Here is a 20,389-nt window from a genome sequence, read left to right as displayed (position 1 = left end):
GTGTCATCTATAGTTAAGCGCTCACCTGTGTCTGGAAATAAGTGGTGTTAACTAAGACTTATCTGATAAGGAATAAGGGTTGTATATATTATAATAGTAACTGTGTTTAGAGTTTTACAATAAGAGTGCTGGAGTGTTTCAAACAGTGTGTTTTTAAATAATTATATACTTTGATACCAAAGCTCTGGTCAGTGTTTGCTTGTATTATTGTATCTGAGTGCCTATTGTGTATACTTTGCATACTGCCTAACTCTTCTTGAGGGAAGTCTGACTGCTCAGCCACAGCTACCAGGTAAATCTGGGTGGTACAGACTGCTACCAAGTGGGTTTACTGCTAACACCTGTAGTCCTAAATCTTTTGCAGTGTTCCCAAAGGGAACTGCACAGGTTTCTGCCTAACAGGCCTTAGCTTGAGCAACAAACGGTTGGATTCAGCAGGCCGAGCAGTATGTTGCAGGAGAACAGGTAGATGGCCACAGGTAGCACACTGACGAGTTTGCTCGAAGCGGTCACAGATGGCACGACGAGCAGATTAGCATAGATCTCAGTGCTTCTCAGGTAGAACGTTCAGGAGTTGACTTGCAAAGCACAAAGATGTTCCCATGAGACATATCAAGTGGTTTATAAAGTATTAGAAACAGGGGTGTGTTTGTGAATGAATGACGGGTGTATGTTGTGGTATTGTGGTTTGCAGGGGGGCGGCCAGCATCAGGGGAGGCCTGCCTGGAGACACGGGGTCTGAGGAGGCCATGTGAGCGATTGCCCCTTTGGCGTGGGATACCTTTTGAAGTGTACATGGTGTTTGGCACCTTGGCCGTTATCGCCCCTGACAGCACACCATGGCAGCGCTCATCCACGGGTGCGAAATGCCTTTGATGGGGGGGGGGTGGGGGCGGATGGATTGGCCGGTGGGCGTGCAGGCAAGTGTGTGGGAGCGAGGGGCCATCAGGCCCCTCTCATCCTTTACTTCTCAGTAGAAACTCGGACCAAGGGCCTCCAGTAGTGGGTTTGCCCCTTGCCCTTATGTGATGTTAACTTTGGTTGACGTTCACGTAGATGGGACCACTGAGCAGGACACGGGGCATCGATTTCTGTACCCCCTTTCGACTCCATCTTGATGACCAGGCCTCACTGCGATAGTACAGCGCGCAGAGCACATGGCCCCCACCCTCTTTCCCACTCTGACTGGAAAGCTCCGGAGGTATTTACAACAGCTAATAAATGTAACACATCAATCTTCCTCTGAGATCACTGTCCTGCATGTGAACCAGCCTGAACTAAGCACATAGCTCGTTCATCTCCACAAAGTGTCCTTGCCCACGCACCCTCGCCAGTGGAAACTTCCTGCCATTCTGACCCTGTGTCCCTGCAAGCTATTCTCTTCATGTGCCAGACCACTGACCACGCCATGATGCCCACCTAGCAGATCCCCAACTAACATTAGACCCCTACCACAGTATATCGTTGCCTATCAATAACAAATGACACATACCGGAGATTCTTGTGAGCACAGACCCACACTTCAACCAGTGTGTTAATTGATTGTATAGATATATGTGTGACTTTTATAGAGACATAACCTACTGGAAGACTTTGAACAAGTGTTATTTAGTGCATGCATTATTGAGAATATATTATTATGTTAGCTTAGATAGTGACCACCCCGCTTCACAGCGACCTGACCTTCACCCATTCGGAGCACAGATGTCTGACGTCCATCCTTGAATGGAGACACACTTCATTCATTTAAAAAATCGAAACAACCGTTGTTGAAATATATGTGGCGTTTTATTTTGTATCTTATTTTGATGGCACAAAAATACAAGACTTTACACATTGTACAGGTCAGGTTGCAGCATAGCGAGGGAAAATCCCCTGTACTGACCGCTGTCACTCGGGAAAGTTTCTCTTATGGCACGAACGGCACAGGCGGGTATTACTCTTCGAACGCGGTGTCCAAGCCACCATGTAAAGGAACGATAGGCCACCAGCCGGTACCACCTGTGAAAAAGAATGATACAAACTGTTTTTAAATGAACAAGATAAGTTTATTAATAGTTTGCCGTCAATGACAATTCTTGTAACAAATGGCATTCTGCTTGGACAAATAGAGACTGCACACTATTGAACGACTTTCATGCGTTAACATGATATGTAATTTTGGATATAGTAGAAGACCATGAAATAGGAGTGGCATCACAAGCAGAGTATACTTACTCGTTACTCGGATTACGAGGAGGAACAGTTGCGCGAAGTTCGTGCATAAGCACCATCATTATCCTCAACACGGACTGTGTGAGGCAGGCTGCCCTGAAGTCTGGCAGCTCGGTGATGCATTGCGGTCGTGGCTCGCCTTCCGAGTTGTAGGCCACGCATCCCGAGTTTTCACAGCAGCAGCAGTTCTCCTCCTCGGTTGGCATTAGCTCGCACCGATTGCATGTGCACCAGGTGGAAACACCGCCCATGCGACTAGGTCCAGTGTCTTCATCCGTTGATTCGTCCTGCCAACTGCCGTCCGAAGCCCCATCGTTTTCACGTGTTTCCCTTTCCAGTAGTTCCTCCTCGGTATACCCTGGCTCGTACATGTAGGGCATTATTGTAGCCATTGTGTGGTAAACAAACTAAAATAATTTATAGCGATGGTACAGGTGTTCACACGGGCTACAAGCGGCAAAGGTAGCTGACCAGAGCACAGAAACGGGTCACAGAATACTCAAAGTAACAAAGAGGAGAATGGAATCGAAAATCTGCTGCTGTGTGTTGTGAAACGGTCTGTTTATACTTATTGAGTAAAGAGGCTTCCTGCCGTTTCCATGGCGACACGTTATTAGCTCAAGCGCAGCGATTGTTGACACGAGACGTGCTTTGGAGTTGTGAAATGGGCGGTACGCGTCTGCTGATGACAGGCTCAGGGGCGGGGGATATGATTTAGTGCTACAAAAGCAGGTCAGCCAGGGTAATGGGGCAAGTGATAGGATTATCACTAAATGGCAGCGACCTGGTGCCTCTTTTCGCCTGCGTTTAATGGACGAAACCCCGGGTAAGGTCCATAGAACATTTTTCTAAAATTGTGCGACTTAGGCTTAAAAACACATGGCGGACCCGTAGGGACAATAAAAATTTTTGACCGAACCATTCCTTTAACAATTACATCTCAAGTGACATACTGCTCCATTTATTGTACCATGAAAACAGTTTCCAAACACTGTACAAAAGATTGTTAGTGGATTTAGAAAAGATTGTGGAGAGAGCTACACATCATTTGAATCTTGAGGTCAATGTTTCCACAAGTTCAAATTTGGGAGTGCAACCCTCTTTTGTGATATTCTGTGGCATAGATTGGGCCCTGGAAACAAAATCTGGAGCTATTCCCTTGCGTTTGCATGGCCAGCACATTCAATGTTAGATCTTTCACAAATTCAAAATCCATCTGCTGGGAGATTGGCTTTGCCACCAAATATTTGCTTATTTTGGTAAACTCCTTGTTGTAACGCGGCATCCCAAAAATTCCTGCAGTTTTTGCTTGTTCCCTGGCAACGTTCTCTTTGTGTGCATGTACAGAAAGTGTTGTTCTGGCCTCCATACCGTCTATGTCAAAATGCAAACTTTAAGGCCTGTACTTTAGGCACATATTATCGAACACCCAAAAAAATCTCCAGTGTGGCAGAACTCAGAGGGCCCCGCTCAGGTCTCTCGAAAGCGTTTTGTCCTACATAATCTTCTCAAGTGCTGTGTGAGGAAGGGAGCCTGGAACCAACCACCTTTTCTTACGCTCCTGTTCCTTGATCAATGGTCCATGTGCACATTCATGGAAAAGCTCCTTTTCTGTCCAAGAGTGTATGTCAGAACAATGGTGCATCAATGAACGCCATTTTTCAAGCAGAATATATACAGATCCATCACAAATTTTGGAGCTCCACCAAAGATGGTTGCTGATAGACTCTGACCCATTTAAGATGTTTTGTGTAACCTTTTTATTCCAGCAGCTGTACATTTGTGCAAAATATTTTTTTTAAAAGGTGCCGTACATCATATTGATGCTTTATATCTGGGAACTGCTCTCGCATAGCTTTGGCTATTGAAACGTGTGTCAGTGACTATCAGGTCTATTTGCATTCCTCCGTATTGCAGAAGTTTAATGGATTTAATGAAACCATATTTTTCCATGGCAACAGACTATGTACATTCAAATACTTGCACGACGACTGAACTCACTATCTTTTTGGTTTCCATATCTTAAAGTGGTAAGTGCAGTATTTAGCAGAAACACCTGGACTGTCACACTGTCCATCACCAGCAAGCCAGATCCTTTTGTCAGTGAGAGCATTGTCCATCGACAACTGTTTGAGTGTCCATGCCTAACTAATAGCACGGAACAAGAAATGCTTCTGGTATTTGTAGTACTGTGTTTTTGAAAGGAACAGATCGGATCGGGAGTAAGACTGTTGTCTGTCTTCCCTCTGTGCCCCCTCGGCGCGTTATAAATGCCATATCATATAACTAAAAGCAGGGATCAAGATATTTGTAGCACTGTGTTTTTGAAAGGAACTCGAGTCCCAGAAAGTTAGAAAAACTTGAAATTGCATTGTACATTGATCCGCTAAACAACAAAGCAGATGCACAAAGTACATTTCCAGCAGACACTCAGCTACCCTTTATCTTCAGGTTGGTGCCTTTGACTACAAAAGTAAACTTCACCAATGGCTCCCAACAAATCCTCCTATTCAATTTATGATCACATTTAATCATTTTCATAATCTCCATCATGCAGCAGTCGAACACAATTAATTTTGGTTCCTTTAAAAGCCAATCGTCCAGAAGTACAGTGATTTGCGAATCCATGATGATGGACAAGCCCTCAACACTAGGAAGAGTGAAGTCCACATCACAAGCGCAATCTTCAATCAGTAGCGAAGATGCTTCGGTTATTTCTGTGTGTGATATTTCTGATTTGTCCACATGTATTGGGGAAACTGGTAGCATTTTCTTAGGGGGTATGGATTGTGTGAGCGGATCTGCAAGCAATTCTAAAATAATCTGTTGTCTGTTCCTTCTCGCGACGTTGTGTACTGCAACAATGATCCAGGGTTACTTTCCATGGGGCACTGCTGACATACGATTCAAATCCCAGCCACTAGACATCTGCAGCACAACACTGAATCTTGCGAGGACCATGCTGAGTGCCAAAATCTAGCTGCTCCCAAGTGACAATGGTTTGGCAATGGTTGGGCAAGCAACATAATTAGTTTGTGTAGTTGCCTGAGCCTTAGATTGTTTCTTAAAAGTAAAGAAAAGATTGAATGTAAAAGAAAGGCAAGCGAAGAAAGAGTCATGCTACAAAAGCACATCATGAAAAGACAAGATTAATAGGCTCAAACTTTAAAAGTTTGCAAGGACATTTGTGAATAATATAAGAAATGAAAAGTGACTACCAAGTTAATTCATTTTAGGCAGAATACGTACTGGTTCTCAGTGTTGTACTTGGCAGATAGCTGAACAGAGCAGAAACAAGTCAGGGAAGCTCGAAATTAAATGCACTGACACAAAGGAAAAAGAAACTCCAACGTTGTGTGATCAGAAAGGGTTTGTTTACACTTGTCGAGGAACAAGGCGTCTTGCCATTTCCATGGAGACAGGTGAATCGATTGTGCACAAAGGCGTGACATGAGACGTCCATTGGTGTTGTCAAAAGGGGCGTGAGCGTCTAGTGATGTCAGCTTGAGGGGCGGGTGGTCTGAATTAGTGCTGCATGGGCATTTGAACCTAAGGCGATGGATCAACGGATAAGATTAGCACAAGATGGCGGTACCCAACCTGTCGTTTTTGCATGTGTTCAAGTGAGAAAAACTCAGCTGAGTTGCATTGGACATTTTTTTAATAACGATCGATGTATGCTCTAAAATACATGCCCAATCGATTGGGCCAATACAGTTTCTGACCGAACTATCCCTTTAACTACCAGCCAGAAAAGCACTGGAATATTGGCTACAATGAGCTAGCAGGGAATGCGTTATGTGCTGGTCCCAGTTCTGCCGAAGGAGCTACACAAGGTTCATTCACTGTATATGCTCTGCATTTGTTCTTTAGAAGATGTTAGAGAAGAGCAATTTGTCCACCATTCGTGATTGCGTCCATAAGAGAAATTTGGACAGGGTGGGGTGTCATTGGCGTACTTGACCTAGTCTGTGGCATGCTCAAAAGTTAAGCATATGAAAATACTTATGCCTCAGACTATGCCAATAGAAGATTTATACAATTTATTTCAGACCAGTGAGATTGTTAAGGTGCAAGCTGGCCTCTTCTGATGTGTGGTGGGTATGAAAGAGAGGTTTAGGCTCCTGTGTCCATATGTTTGGGGATTGTGAGTGTGTACTTTATGTCTGGAGCAATGTCCTTGCCTGTGTGGATTTGGCTGTGGTTCAGACATTATATGTAGCCCGCAACTCATTACCACACATCCAGATTGTGCCCTGGGGTCATATGCTGTGGGCTTATCAAGCTCTCATTAGGACTAAAAAGGATATCCTCTGTGTATGGAAATCCCCTGAGACATCCTCCTTGGAAGATTGGTTGACTAGCATGCCCTTGCTGCCTGAAAGAGAAAAGATTACCCACCAGAAGAGGAAACCTATGTGTGTGAGCTTGTTTCACTCTTACTCAGTTGGCCCCCCCCTACCCTTTTGTTTCTGGTCTCTAATGTTCATGGCTTTATTGGTAGCACGCTTAAAGGACACCTCATTCTTTTGCATTTTAGTTACTTGCTCTGTAATACTGCCATGGTTATAACCTGGACCCCCATTCCAGAAATATGACGTGTTCGCTCTATGTCCCCTTAATTCTAATTGACAGACCTTTATGAACAATCAGTGTGGGCCACTAGTATTGTTAGAGTATATCCCCAACTCTTAGTATCTTGGTAGTGTGGCAGAGCATTCAGGCTTATCTTAAGAGGAAGATGTGAGCTGTAAGTACTCTGAATCTTAGCTAGACAGGCACACCAAAGAAGCCCTTACACATATATTTATATAAAAGATATCTATTTATTATTTTTACACCAGAATCACTTTAAATACTTCAGACGTTTACCGTAAAACACCTAGGAATACTAGACAATACACTTCAAAGGGCACTTCCACTTTTGTGTTTGTTTGTGGTTACATTTGTGGCAACGTTCTAAAGGGAAAAGACAAGGTTATCGTATTAATCGGCAATTGTGCACTCTAAAGCGGTTTTCAACAAGTCATACAGTAATGCATTTACTCTGTAAACACATACAGGAAAGTCACTTAAAAGGGAGGAAAATAAGTGGTTAGTGCAACATGAGCTTACTTCAAGGTTCTAGAGATGGTTTCTTCACCTGGCAAGTCTTTAAAGTCCAAAACCGCAACCCTACATAAAGGCAGTTCTGAGAGGTCTTGACAAACAGTGAATAATGAAGAGTTCCTGCAGATTTCAGTGTCTAAAGTTATTAAAGCAGCAAGTTAGCAACTAACAAAGGAGGACTAAAACGGACCCGAGAAGGGACACAAGCAGCATCTTGGATCAGCGGTAAGAGGGGGTTGCCCTGCACACCTCTACGTGCACTCCAACACTCTGGAGCAACTTCTTTGAATCATGTAAGCAATGCCTTTTCCCCCCCAACAGTACCCTCGGTTTGAATAAAGTGTTTGTGTTGGCGCCTCCACGATGTGGCAGTTCTGAACCAGACCTCCCGATTCCTTGGTCTGGTGACGAAAGGCAGGATAATTGACGGTGTCTCAGCAGCAGTCTGGAGAGAGGACCTGTAGCACGACTTTCAGCAACTTCTCGGTTCACACTGCAGTTTTGGTGCCTTTTCAGCAGCACCAACAAAGGACCGGATCACCCGGTCAATCTTCTTACCTTCCTGCAGTCCTACACTCTGGTGAGTGGATCTGGGTAAGTCGAATCGGATCGCTGGAGTGTCCTTATGGTTTTAAGCAAAGATATAGACAGATTCAGCTCTTCGATGACGATGCACTTGAAATTGGCAGCATGTCTCCTGGTATTGGGGTTCTGCAGCTTTGGAAGCGCCTAGAACCTCGAGAGATGGCTTGTTTCAAAGTTTGTCTTTGGACTGTTTGTTCCCACCAGCCAAAGGGAAGGAGTCGTCCTCTTGGGTGCTCCTCTGTCACATAGGGCAGCAGTGGTCACTTCACGATCATATCAAAAGGGTCTGCAACGGTTTCTGGTAGTCTTCTTTGGTTACTTCGGTTTCCTGTGGTCAACTTGCTTTACACTCCAGAAGCCTCAGCTTTTAAACAGTTCCAGCACACACTCCTATGCAATCTCTCAGCATTGGACAGCCAGACCTCCGGTGGGAGCTGGACCTATTCTCGCACTCTGGCAGACAAAGGACAGGGGTGGAAGACTCCTCCCCCAATTCTTGCCTGCCCAGACACTCTGGAGCCTAGGCAGGGATACCTACTGGTTCCCGCCAAAGGCAAAACACACACACAGACCTCTCCCTCACAGAATGGTAGGAAGGCTAACAAAGAACAACCAGCCTAGTAATGGCAAAAACAGAAGGGAAGCTGGTACTTGGGTGCCCCTATTCTGCACTACCGAGGCTACGGACATAGCCTGCAGTATAAGAAATACCCAATAGTTGGTAGAACACATCCACTGCCACCAACCATAACTAGGTGATTGTGTGACTAAAGTCACAGGAGCAGAGAGAAGGGGGATACTAAGTATTCCTTTGGTACTTCACTGAAAGTGTTGGGTGCCAATCTCTCAGAGTATAGAGTTTTGGGAGATATGCTAAAGAACTGTAGTTACTTGAGGATATAAAGAATTATCTTAAAGGAGGACCTGAGGTGTCCCCCGCAACAACGCCCATAAGGAGCTGTGTGCTGCAGTATTAAAACACAGATGCCTTTAAGAGCTATGGAGCAGACAGACTCCATAGTACAGGTAGAATGCAAAGAAAAGAGTTCCAAAAGACAGAGCCCATAAGAATGACTGAGTGGAAAAAAAGGCTCCACTCATTCAGGATTAAAAGAAAAACGTCCAGAAGTGCAGCAAAATGTGCCAAGGGTTTCACTGGGTGTTCGGATGAAGCACAGTAATGATAAATCTCCCTAACAAGTATCTAGCCTTTTGATCTAACATTCATGGCCTTATTAGGGGGTTGCGAAAGGGGTCAGTGTTCTAGGTGTTCCCCCACTACTGCTGCGTTTCAAATCTAGGTGTTGTCCCACTACTGCTGTGCTTTGAATCTGGGTGTTTTTCCCACTACAACCGATAGTTCGCCAAAGAGTCTAAACCTCTCTGCCTGCAGCCAACCATGTGTCCTCCTCATTTAATGTGTACTGAACAGAACTAGGACCCATAGCCAGCCAACTGTTTCTCTCCATAACCAACCCCAAGACCCAACCACCCAAAGTTATCCAGGGCAGTACCATGCATGTCATCACCAACAAGTCACAGAACTGAACATGCTGCGCCCTACAAAAACCACCACCACACACCCAGACAACTCCAATCCCCAAAGGACGGCAAAACCTCACAAACTGGTAAACTACATAACTTGGGTCGCCCGGTCGGCGTAACACTTCCTCACAGTTATTACAATACCAGCTGAGCTTCCATTTAGCAGCCAACCGCACAACAGGCCAAAATGCAACTGCTCTGACTAGTCCCCGCCAACTAACTAGGAACACACTAGGCACAACCAACCTCTGCCCTAAAAGGAAAGTGGAGGAAGTTAGTCTTCATGCTTGGAGGGGGGCTGGCCCACGGACCACAACCAAGAACAATGGAAGGTATCATGGAGCACCAACCGAAGAAACACTTCAGAGGCACTGCAAAAAATAACCTTTGTACCAACCAATTCCCCCCTTTCCTGCTCCTCCAACGTAACCAACACCACTATGCACAACTAGGGGCTAGCCACACTACATAAAGCTACACCTAGAACTAATCTAATATTCGCCCTCAACCAACTCAGAGACTCTGGATATAACCTTAGAGGTAACATACCCTTGCACATAGTCCATAAATTAATCTACACTACACAAAAGCACAACACAATTCAACCAGTCATCCGTGACTCCGATTCCCCCCTTTTATAGAAACTACCCAGTCCGCACAACCGCAACCCCCATAAGACACACAAACACTAGCACCAATCCGAGGCACTGAGTCCTACTCTTACGGTTACAACAAGCGGGGCCTCTCAACCAATTCCCACATGCAAGACAACGCACACAGACGCCAATATCTCCTGGTTGGGAATATACGCTATCATTGTATCCTCACTAACACATCCCACCCTCTTCTTTTGCAGAGCCACGTTAGTGCCTGGCGACTTCCCTTGGGTGGTATCGGTGTGCGATATAAAACAGCATAACAGAACTATGTAATCTCTCCTTGTTGCCTGTACCCTTGAGAAGCAGTCAAAAATGTAAAACAAAATAGGCCCTGAAAAGATCGACTTATTTTTCACTTTACATACTCTCAGTATCATCCATTTAATCACTGCACCGTCTCTGCCCACCTGCATCATCATCCAGGCGAGGTTATGCTTAAAGGAACCCAACAGTTGCTAGTGCCATCAACTCAGAAGAAAAGGCACCCATCTAATCAACCAGTATTCAACAACTCAGTTTTGCAACATTCAATTGTGTGAATGTATGCTTACTCTGGGATTATCCAAGCAGCGCTAACACAGCTGTAGAAACTAAAATCAATCACTGTATCCCACTACTGTACCGTTCTCATGCACAGAAGCCTTGCAACCAATGGGCACTACAGCTATTCGCCATATCATTTGCACGCTGACTCTTGTCTGCATTACCTTATTGTTAATCTGATTCGCAGTACAATAAATCTTCTCATTTAGACGATCACCAGATTATAATTGCATAAATTAATAACTCCAAAAGGTCTCGACCACCCTAAACAAACCTCAAAATAAATATATTTTGCACGAGCATGTCCAAATAAAAAGTTAATCGGAAACAAAATAAGATCCTCCCGGTGTATTAAATAATTCACTACTGCACATATATTTTGTAATCTTTTTGTCAATATGCTCATTCATATGATTGGCTCACATTCCAAAAAAGCCTAACCAATTATCTGTACAACACGGTCAGTCTTATAAACAGAAGTTCATTCACACTGCCAGCATTAATTTAAGGTAAAGAGAATAAAGCATATTTATTTAACTGCTCTCACAGATTAACACACTTGTATGTAGGAAAGAAATGACTTACTTCCTCAGTGTCAGTACAGAGAATTGAACGGGCACTAAGATCCAAGAATTGGAGCTCCATTCTAGCCGTTTCTAGCTGTAGTGCCAAGCATTCAGTCTGTTGCTTCTCAGCTGCCAATTTGGCCTCCATCTCACTAGTCAGATTCTTTAGCATTTGCTGCCATTTTTCTTTTTCACATACATATTGTTTTCTAAGGGATTCAAGTTCTATTCTGCTAGATTCCATGACACGCCGTAATTCATGCAAGTCTTTGTATGTGGTAGACTCACAAGCATACGACTGTGCTTCCATTCCCTTAAGTGATGTGACGTATGTCTCGCAACATGACTCAAGGGTATTTATTTTAGATCCCAGGTCCCCTCCTCTGGGTGTTAATCCGTCTTGACCGATTACGGTGTAGTCTGCCATAGAATTAGAAAAAACCTCTTTGAACTTTGACACAATTAGATTTTCATGTAATTTGTCATCCGTAGATCCACAATGTTCACTCTTTGGTACCATTACAGGCTGCCCTTTATCAGACTCCAGCTTTATTCCAATCACTTGTAAATCCTGATATTTCATTGTGTTCTCAAGCTCACTGTCCTCCAGTTTTAGTTTCTGAGGTAACAAGGATCCCTCCAATGTGCATACTTGTTCACAGTAATTGACCTGATGACTAATGTCCATCTGAAGACGTTGAAACTCATCCTGAATTTTAGACAACTCACAATCTCTTTCTTTTGCAGGTTCTGTTACCTGCTTTGCACCAGTATAGCATTTGCAATCCAAATCCCTTTTCTTCAGCTGTTCACTCTGGGCATTAATCATCTCGAGAAGCTGTTGATTTTGTTGGAACAGATGTGCATGCTCTTCTTGCATTTTAATACGCTCTGCCTTACAACTATCAGCCTCTTGCCTTAAGCAATCAATTTCTTTTGCACACATACTTTGGATATGGATGACTTCAGCTTGTGTTTGGTCCAGCAAGGGTTGTAATGTCTCAAGTTTCTTCTGCAAATCAATGTTGTCTTTTTGCAAAGATGCACATTTAGTGATATATTCTTCACATAGATCAATAAGCGTTTTATCAGTCAGCTCTGAATCCAGTTTAGTTTGCAGCAAATTACTTGTTTTCTCATTTAATAAAGCTTCTAAATGTATACTTTTTTCCTCCATTAAGCTAGCATTTTTTTGAAGAAGCATAATCTCCTGCTTGGCTTGTTCACATCTTTCCAAAAGTGTGCATTTTTCATTCCGATATCTTTCAATTAGTTCACACATTGATTTTGCTCTTTCTTGTAGACAGTTTACAAAATAGAGATTTGCTTTTACCAAATCGCTTTCTTCACAATTTAAATGTTCCTTAATAGCCTCTCGGATTCCGCTCTTTTCAGCATAACCTTCCTCTTCATTCTTATTCAAGCCAATACATTCAGACAGACTTTCATTTCCCACAAACCAGGGTAAAGCATTCATCTGTTCCATTGTTTCCACCAGCAATTGATTATTGTTTTGCAAACTCCTCATATTTGTCTCCTTAACTTCTAACTCCTTTAACAAAGTCATCAACTGCTTCTCCTTGTCCACGAGTGATGCTAGTATCGATTCTGTGAATGGCTGATGTGTTGCAGCATCTTCCTGCAGTTTTTTCATGTCGGCATTGGCATCGTGCACAAAAAGATGTGTTTTTTCTGTTTCACTGAGACGTTTCTCTATCTCAGATTTGTATTTCAGAAGTTCTCCAACTTGTTGTTGCAATTCAAAGTTCAGTTTTTTTTCAGATTGCACTGACACTTCAAGAGCAGACAGCTGATCTTTAAGAGTGGGTGACTGCATTTCATCAATTTGTCTTGAAAACTGAAAGATTTTCATTGACAGATTTTCTTCTTCTTTTCTGTGTTTTTGGTCTGCATACTCCGCTTTCTGCTGTAACTCTGCAAATGCTTGTTTTTCCAGTTCTAATTCTGCACACTTGTTTTCAACCATTTTGTCAAGATTTTGAATCTCTTGACATAACGTCACTTTTTCCATTTCTAGAGATGTGATGAGCTCCCGTTGAGCTCTAAGACTTAGCTCCAGTACATCAGCTTTATTTGATAGGTCATCCTTTTCAAATTTAAGTTGACTTGTCAGCTTTTCTTTTTCCACTTTCAATTCGGATAAACAAAGTTTTTCTTTGTTGAGCTCTTTACATTCTTTCTCCTTTTCACCTAGGAGGTTCTGCAAACCTTGTGAATGTTCTTCGATTTTAATTAATTTATTTTGTAATTCTTCAACTTCAAGATCTCTTTTTTTTAGCAAGTCTTGGACAGAATTGCATTGTTTTTCTAAGTTGACAATGGTTTCTTTTAAATGTTCCAAAGAGAGAGGGTCATCTTGTTTATGAAACACCTGTTGTGCAGCTGAGAGTCTAGCTTCTTGAGCAATATTCTTATCTGTAAGGACAGAAAAATGCACATCCATGTGTTAATAACTGTGTTAAAGACTCAGCAACAGACAACTCTTAAGTAAGGAAGAAACAAAGTTTTATATAGATGGTTATTCAGTTTTGTTTATTCCTTGTTCCTCTTCTTTTTCTAGCATCAAGCCAGGGTGTTATAGCGTTCTAAAATTACACACTGCTTTAACAAATTTTTATTTAAAAAGGCAACCTGCCACCCTCCTAGAACAGGCTGCGAACCACCGCTACTTCGCTGTGTCATCAACAATCACCTCAGTCACCCTTGGTTTTTCTCCCAAGCCAGTGGAGACAAAGCATATGCTAATGTTGAAGGCTGGGTAGGTGTTGTTAGGAAGGCAGAACAGAGATTGGGTGTAACAAACTCCTACACGAGATTATTTAATAACCAATTCTAAATGCAAACAAAGTCCATCATCAATTGGCTAGGACACATTTCACAGAATAAGACATTAGGATGAGGTGATAACCGAAGCATGCAAGTAGTAGCAACTTTTCCAAATATGTTTTTAATATCTGAACAACACTTTCAGGTACATGTCAAGTCAAATTTGTTTAGTGTTTTGTAGAAACTGGCCTTTTGTCAGGATCGAAAGAGGTGCATAAAGCTTTGCAACAGTGATTTGCCTAAGATTCTTATGCAGGGAGAGTAAACTCATTTCCAGAGACTAGCTTTCAAATTATGTAATTTGCCCCAAAAAGTCATTGTTTGTCCACAAAATATAGGTGTATTCCCCAAAAAGTATAAAACGTTCACTGCTCTCCAAAAACTGTGCAGCTAACGACCACAATAGCATGGTCAGGGAAAAAGATAGTGATGGAAAAGTAGTGTATTTACTGTTTTATGAAAGACAAGATTACTTTTGTGAATGCAGAGAGAAAGAGGCATAGGATTTAACCAATCAAAAGCCAGCATTGAGCCCACGTTGCAGACTAGGGATAGCATAAGATCATGTTGGTGTTTTAAACAACAAATTCACCAAGTACGGGTGACGATGGAGACCATTTAAAGGGAGTACACATTTTAGGCATTTGTATTACTGATGCATTTCCTCACCACAAAACTATGTTGCCGTCTATTATCCACCATGATTTGACTGTGGAAATTTCAATTAATTAGGTCTGTGTCACATCCAGCAAACATTATATAGATTTAAGTTTGAAAGGCTAACTTTGTTAGAAAGTTGTAAGGTGAAAATGCCCTTAGGTAGTAAATTGTTAATCATTCCATAGTTCATACATCCATAGTCCCCTTTCCTCCATACAGGATGGAGGAAAGGGGACGGGACGTAGGAGTATGTATGACGTGCACCCTGGGAATGTGGGTTTACCTGTTGTTAAACATGGAAAATAAGCACATCCACCTTACTGCGCGATTGCGCATATCAGAGAATCCGGGTTAGCCTGGCGGGTTCAAGGACCAGTGAGGCTTACTGGGTAAGAAGATAAATAACCTTCACAGGAATGAGAGAGACGCGGCTTGAATTATCGGTAGAGGTAAACCGTTAGTGGTGGTAGAGAATACATTCCCTGAATGGTGTAATCAAATACATTAGTATTACATTAACATGCAGCCATAGTAATGAATAAATAGAACTACCGAAGTATTCACATTGAATTGATAAAGTCTCGCCATTTTCTTTCCAGAAAGTATAGTACACTGTAATACTCATTTACCATTATTCCTTTGACAGAAATTAACAGACTTTGTAGATTTCAGCCCATACCATCAACAATTAACCAAGTGAAAGTCCATCCCCTAATATCAAAGTCAGAGATATCTTCCCAGTTTCTGTTAAAACCAAACAAATAACCCCCTATGGTAGCTGCAGTCTACCACACAAAAGAAATTTAAACTTGCACAAAATAATATGGACAAGACACTGAATGGGCAACTAATTGTGTACCCTGTCCATGTCTAACATAGCACAGGAAACCTTTAGCAGGGTTTTTATAACTAGCAGACAGAATCGAAATGGAGGTATTGAGTAAAGAGACACTTTCCCCTTAGCTGACAGTGCTGCCTTAATCCCCCTTGTAAAACCATCTAAATGCACCACTTAGGTGATTACTGTGATTCCTCAGGGGTATGCAGTCTCATCTCTTAAATGGAACGAGAATAGAGACCCATTACTTATCCCTAGCTCCTGCACCAACAGATGCAGATACACTAGTGCTCGGTGGTAATTGCTGGTTGGTTCTGCCTCATGCTGTCAGTTCGTAAAGCCTTTTCCTATTTACATCAAACCAAACTGAATCACTCTCTACCTCCCCAACAGTCTGCCTTCAATTATTATTACTTTGGGAGTGCTTCTGAGGCCAATCTGTGATGTTCCTAAAGTTTTAGGTTAATCAGTCATTTGCTTGGCTTGTGCCAGGTCAAGGATGAGCAATGCAATCTGTTGTCAGTTTGTTGCATTTTTCTATGGCTGCTTGAAGAATCTTGGCCGTGGCGGTTGTCCAAGAAGTTTTGTTCCCGCTCATCAGGCGAGGCCACCATTCTTCTTCTAGGTTGATGTGCGTTGCTAGCACCGGTCGTAGATATGTGAGTCGGATTTCGGTGATCGCCATGCAGGTCGTTAACAGGTGGCGAACAGATTCAGTTTGGTCGGCCTTTTTGCACAGTCTGCATGTTTTTGAAGCAGATTGGGCTCTGATCTGGAGAATTTTGTTGATGTGTAGAAGATTTAAACAAGCTCTCAGAAATAATTGTTGTATGGGTCTGCTAGGAAATCTCTTGAGAAATTGGGGGATTTCGTTCAGTTTCATTGTCCGGACTGGCAGGTGTGCCAGGAGTTTGTTTTCGTTTGCTTTGCGCAGTGTAGTGATCCAGTCTAGCTCCGCTAGTTTTCTTTTAATTTTGCATGGATTGGCAATTAGATCGGCCTCGGTGCAGGCAATTTGGTCCAGCAGTAGCCTTATCTTTATTGCCCAATTTGTTAACATTTTGCAACTGCCTGCTGTCAATTCCGAATTTATCAGTTGGTATAGTGGAAGGCCTTGAGGGAATAACGTTTTCCTGAATAGGGAGTTTCTGTTAAAGTCTACTGTAGCTTTGAGAGAAGCAAGGTCCTTACGGAATTGTGGGCATGGCTTCGGCCCTGCATGTTAATGCTGGGACGACTTTTGCCTTGTAGAATTTTAGAGTAGGGATCAGAGAGCAGCGTCCAAATTTATTTTCCAGAATGTGAGCCTGTGTTGTTCGTGATCGCGCTTTCGCCCAGAGATGGCTTTGCATGCTGGCTTCCGTTCTTGTGCTGTCGACAATAACACCCAGGTATCTGATCTTGGTCACTGTTTCGATCTGGACCTTTGAGACTCCATTTGAAGGTGCTTCATCTTTTCACTTTCTTTTCCAAGATCAAGATCTTGGTTTTGGTCTGGTTTATCTCCAGGTTCGATCAGCTTATGTAATCAGTCAGATGGTTTAGTTGTCTTTGGAGACCGATCTGGGTTTGATCGAGCAGTGTAATGTCATCAGCGTACATTAGACGTGGCATCAGGGTACCCCCTATTTTTGGAGGAAAAGCTCGGATGGTGGAGCATGTGTCTTTGAAATCTCCCATAAAGGCCACGAACAGTGCTGGTGCAAGCGGACAGCCTTGCTCGACTCCTCTGCGTTTGGGTATTTCTGCCGATAAGAGTCATTTTCTATTCAGTTTTGCTCGCATGGTTGTGTCTGTACTGAGGCCTCTGATCGGGGCAAGGATGTTTGGCGGACAGTTCGACCGTTCCTTTCTTACTAAAAATTCTAGAAAAGGTCGTTTATGTACAAATACAGAAGCACTTGGTAGAACACTACCTTTTAGGATCCAGACAATCAGGGTTCCACCCGCAACACGGGACTGAAACCGCACTTATTGATTTGAAGGCTCAAATTGATACACTCGGGGACAAAGGGCAAGTTGCCCTACTCCTCCTCCTCCTCCTCCTCCTCCTCCACCACCTCTCTGCAGCTTTCGACTTGGTCGACCACTCTGTCCTATGCTCACACCTCCACACAACAGCACACTTCTCCTCCGAGGCCATCACATTGATTACCTCTTTTCTTAACGGAAGAACTATGAGGGTCTTCTCTCCCACTGCAGCAGCAGACCAGATACCCATTCCTTGCGGTGTCCCACAGGGCTCCTGTGTCTCCCCGACACTCTACAACATATTTACCAAGCCCCTTTTCGAAGATTTGGATCATCTCGGTATCACCTACACAAACTACACAGAGGATACCCAGATCCTCCTTCCGCTTTCAGGAGATTATGAAAAGGATTTGGCCTAGCTAAATAGGGTGTACATCATCATCCAGGCATGGATGGCCACTCACGGACTATGCCTGAATGATGAGAAAACGGAGCTCATCATCCTGGGTACCACGCCTAGCCTAAAGAAACTTAGCCCTGCCTACAACTCCTTTGTGATAGATGGTAACAATATTAAAGTCGGACAGGAGGTCAAAACTCTGGGATTCTACTTGGATTCCAACCTTTCTTTCAAAAGACAACTGAGTTCCCTGGCATCATCATCATCATCGGCATACACATGCAAATTGATCCGTTCAGCCAAACCATTTCTCTCAGACACTAGCTGCGTCACACTCGCTAGAGCTCTCATTCTCTCCCGTCTTGACTACTGTAACTCCCTCTACCTGGGAACCTCCAAGGCTACTACCAACAAGTTACAAACCCTTCAAAACAATGCCCTGAGAGCAGCCCTAGGCATCCCCAGAAGAGAACACATCTCAGGATTTAGCCAACAGAACAACTGGCTATCGTCCAGAAAGAAAATACTCCTAAAAACAGCATCACTTACCTATAAATCTCTCAACAATGCCGCCCCGATCTACCTGATCAACAGATTCCATAGACAAGCCTCCTCGAGACCCCTCAGAACTGCGTACAAAGACTGCCTTTCCGTCCCACACTTTAAACTTGCTACTATAGGAGGCAACAGTTTCCCGGTAAAAGCAGCTAAACTATGGAACTCCTTGCCTCCCAACCTGAGAACAGACATGCCCTACCTGCACTTCCGCGCCAAGGTAATATCATGGCTGAAATTGAACAACCACCAAGATAGCTAAATGGCCTCCCTCATACTATTTGCACACTGTATAACCTATGTGCCTATCCTTCTAATTTTGTTGTCACTGCTTACATTGTTTGCCCTCCCTACTATGCTTGTATATACTCCCCATTGCCAATGTGTACCTTATACATGTAACCAAGCTTTGCATGTTCCTGTATCTGTTGCGCCCCGACACCTTTGGGTATAACTGCGCATTATAAATAATAAAACAAACAGTGAAGAAGCTTTGACCATAGTAGGTCTGTCGACGAGGTCGAAAGCTTGTGTCAAGTCTATGAATGTCACAAATAGTATGGTGGAGCCTTCTAAGATTTTGCTTTTGCCAATGCTTAGCAGCATTATGTTTACTGTTGATTGAAAAGGAGCATACCAAATACTTTCCCAATTGTGTCTAGGAGGGCGATTGGCCGGTGGTTCAGAGGATCCGATCCGTCTCCTTTTTTGTAAATTGGGACCACTGTCAATGAGGTCCAAGATCTTGGGATCATTCTTGTGGCTGAACATCTGCTGAAGATCAGGCTGATGAAAGGTGCCTACTCAGTCTTGACATTTTTGAGATCGACAGTCACTCCGTCAGGGCCCGGGGCTCGCAAGGCTTTGAGTTTGCTGATAATTGAGGCAATGCCTTCCAAATTGGAAACGTCGGGCCAAGAAACTTCGTGATTTACTTGGGGCGTTATGTCTGATGCCTGTGGCTGTTGAAAAAGAAGCTCAAAATGGAGTTTCCATCTGTGTTCGCTTACACTGTTAGACGGCTCGGTTACTCTCTGATCAGCTGGTGGTTTCATGAGGACCCAGAAATCTCTTGCGTTTTTGCCCACCCCTTTTTTTTAGTATTTCCTCAGTGTCTTTCTGGTAGAGAAGAGTTCGGTGGTGATTTATCCATGCTTTGTATTTCTTAGATTCTGTTGCTAATTGTAGCAGCAGTGCGGACGAGTTGGATTTTTTGGCTTTTCTCTTGAGTTGTCTGAGAGCAGCTCGCTTGAATACTACTTGTTTGTCGTACTGATGGATTCACGGCTTTCTAGAGAGGATCTGGCTTCGTGGTTTTTCTTTGCACGGGCTCAGCAGTGGCTGGTAGTCAATATATTCATTCCATTGAATTTGGTAGCTCAACGTCAGTTCTACTCTTGCGGTGGTCATTCTCAAACATTTTCCCTGTGGATTGCACTCGATGATTGCCTTCATTGTAGGATTGATGGGTGAGATGGAGTTCCATGTGGCTCTTAGGAGGTTGTGGTCGATCGCTGCTGTGCGTGCGACTTCAAACGCTGTTAATAAATTCAACATTGCGTCCGAGACGAAGATGTAATCTATTGTTCCCTTTAGGTTGTCTCTCTCCCAGGTGGGAATTCTTTCCGGGTCGGGGTAGACCAGATCGATGTTGTGAAAGCCTTGTGAAGTCATCAAGGCGTTCCAGAGCTCGCCTCTTTTCTCTGATGTGGTCTGTGCTGCTGAGCCAGGCGATCGGTTTTCCTGCATTTGGCATCGAGATCGCCGCAGATGATGTGAGCGATCCGTTTGTCAGCGTAGATGTTGTCGATTTCTTTTTCCATCTCAGAAACCTTTTGTCTGTAATTGCTTGTGGATTCCAGTACACGTTGATAATGCCAATTTCGAGGTTTGTTTT

The 20,389-nt window shown here is 43.4% G+C and overlaps 1 protein-coding gene across 3 annotated transcripts in view; it reads right to left on the bottom strand.

Annotated features, from left to right (window-relative positions):
- Window positions 1-20,389, bottom strand: part of CENPF (centromere protein F) — a 1,250,680-nt gene that overhangs the window by 626,598 nt on the left and 603,693 nt on the right. For all 3 annotated transcript variants that reach the window (XM_069608564.1, XM_069608566.1, XM_069608565.1), the window contains one exon: window positions 11,241-13,657. In XM_069608564.1, coding sequence (XP_069464665.1) covers window positions 11,241-13,657 — 2,417 coding nt within the window. The remainder of the gene's footprint in view (window positions 1-11,240; window positions 13,658-20,389) is intronic.

Source organism: Ambystoma mexicanum, chromosome 4q (assembly GCF_040938575.1).
Source record: "Ambystoma mexicanum isolate Mex_15411 chromosome 4q, UKY_AmexF1_1, whole genome shotgun sequence".
Classification (NCBI taxonomy): domain Eukaryota; kingdom Metazoa; phylum Chordata; class Amphibia; order Caudata; family Ambystomatidae; genus Ambystoma; species Ambystoma mexicanum.
This window is presented reverse-complemented; position numbering and strand designations above follow the sequence as displayed.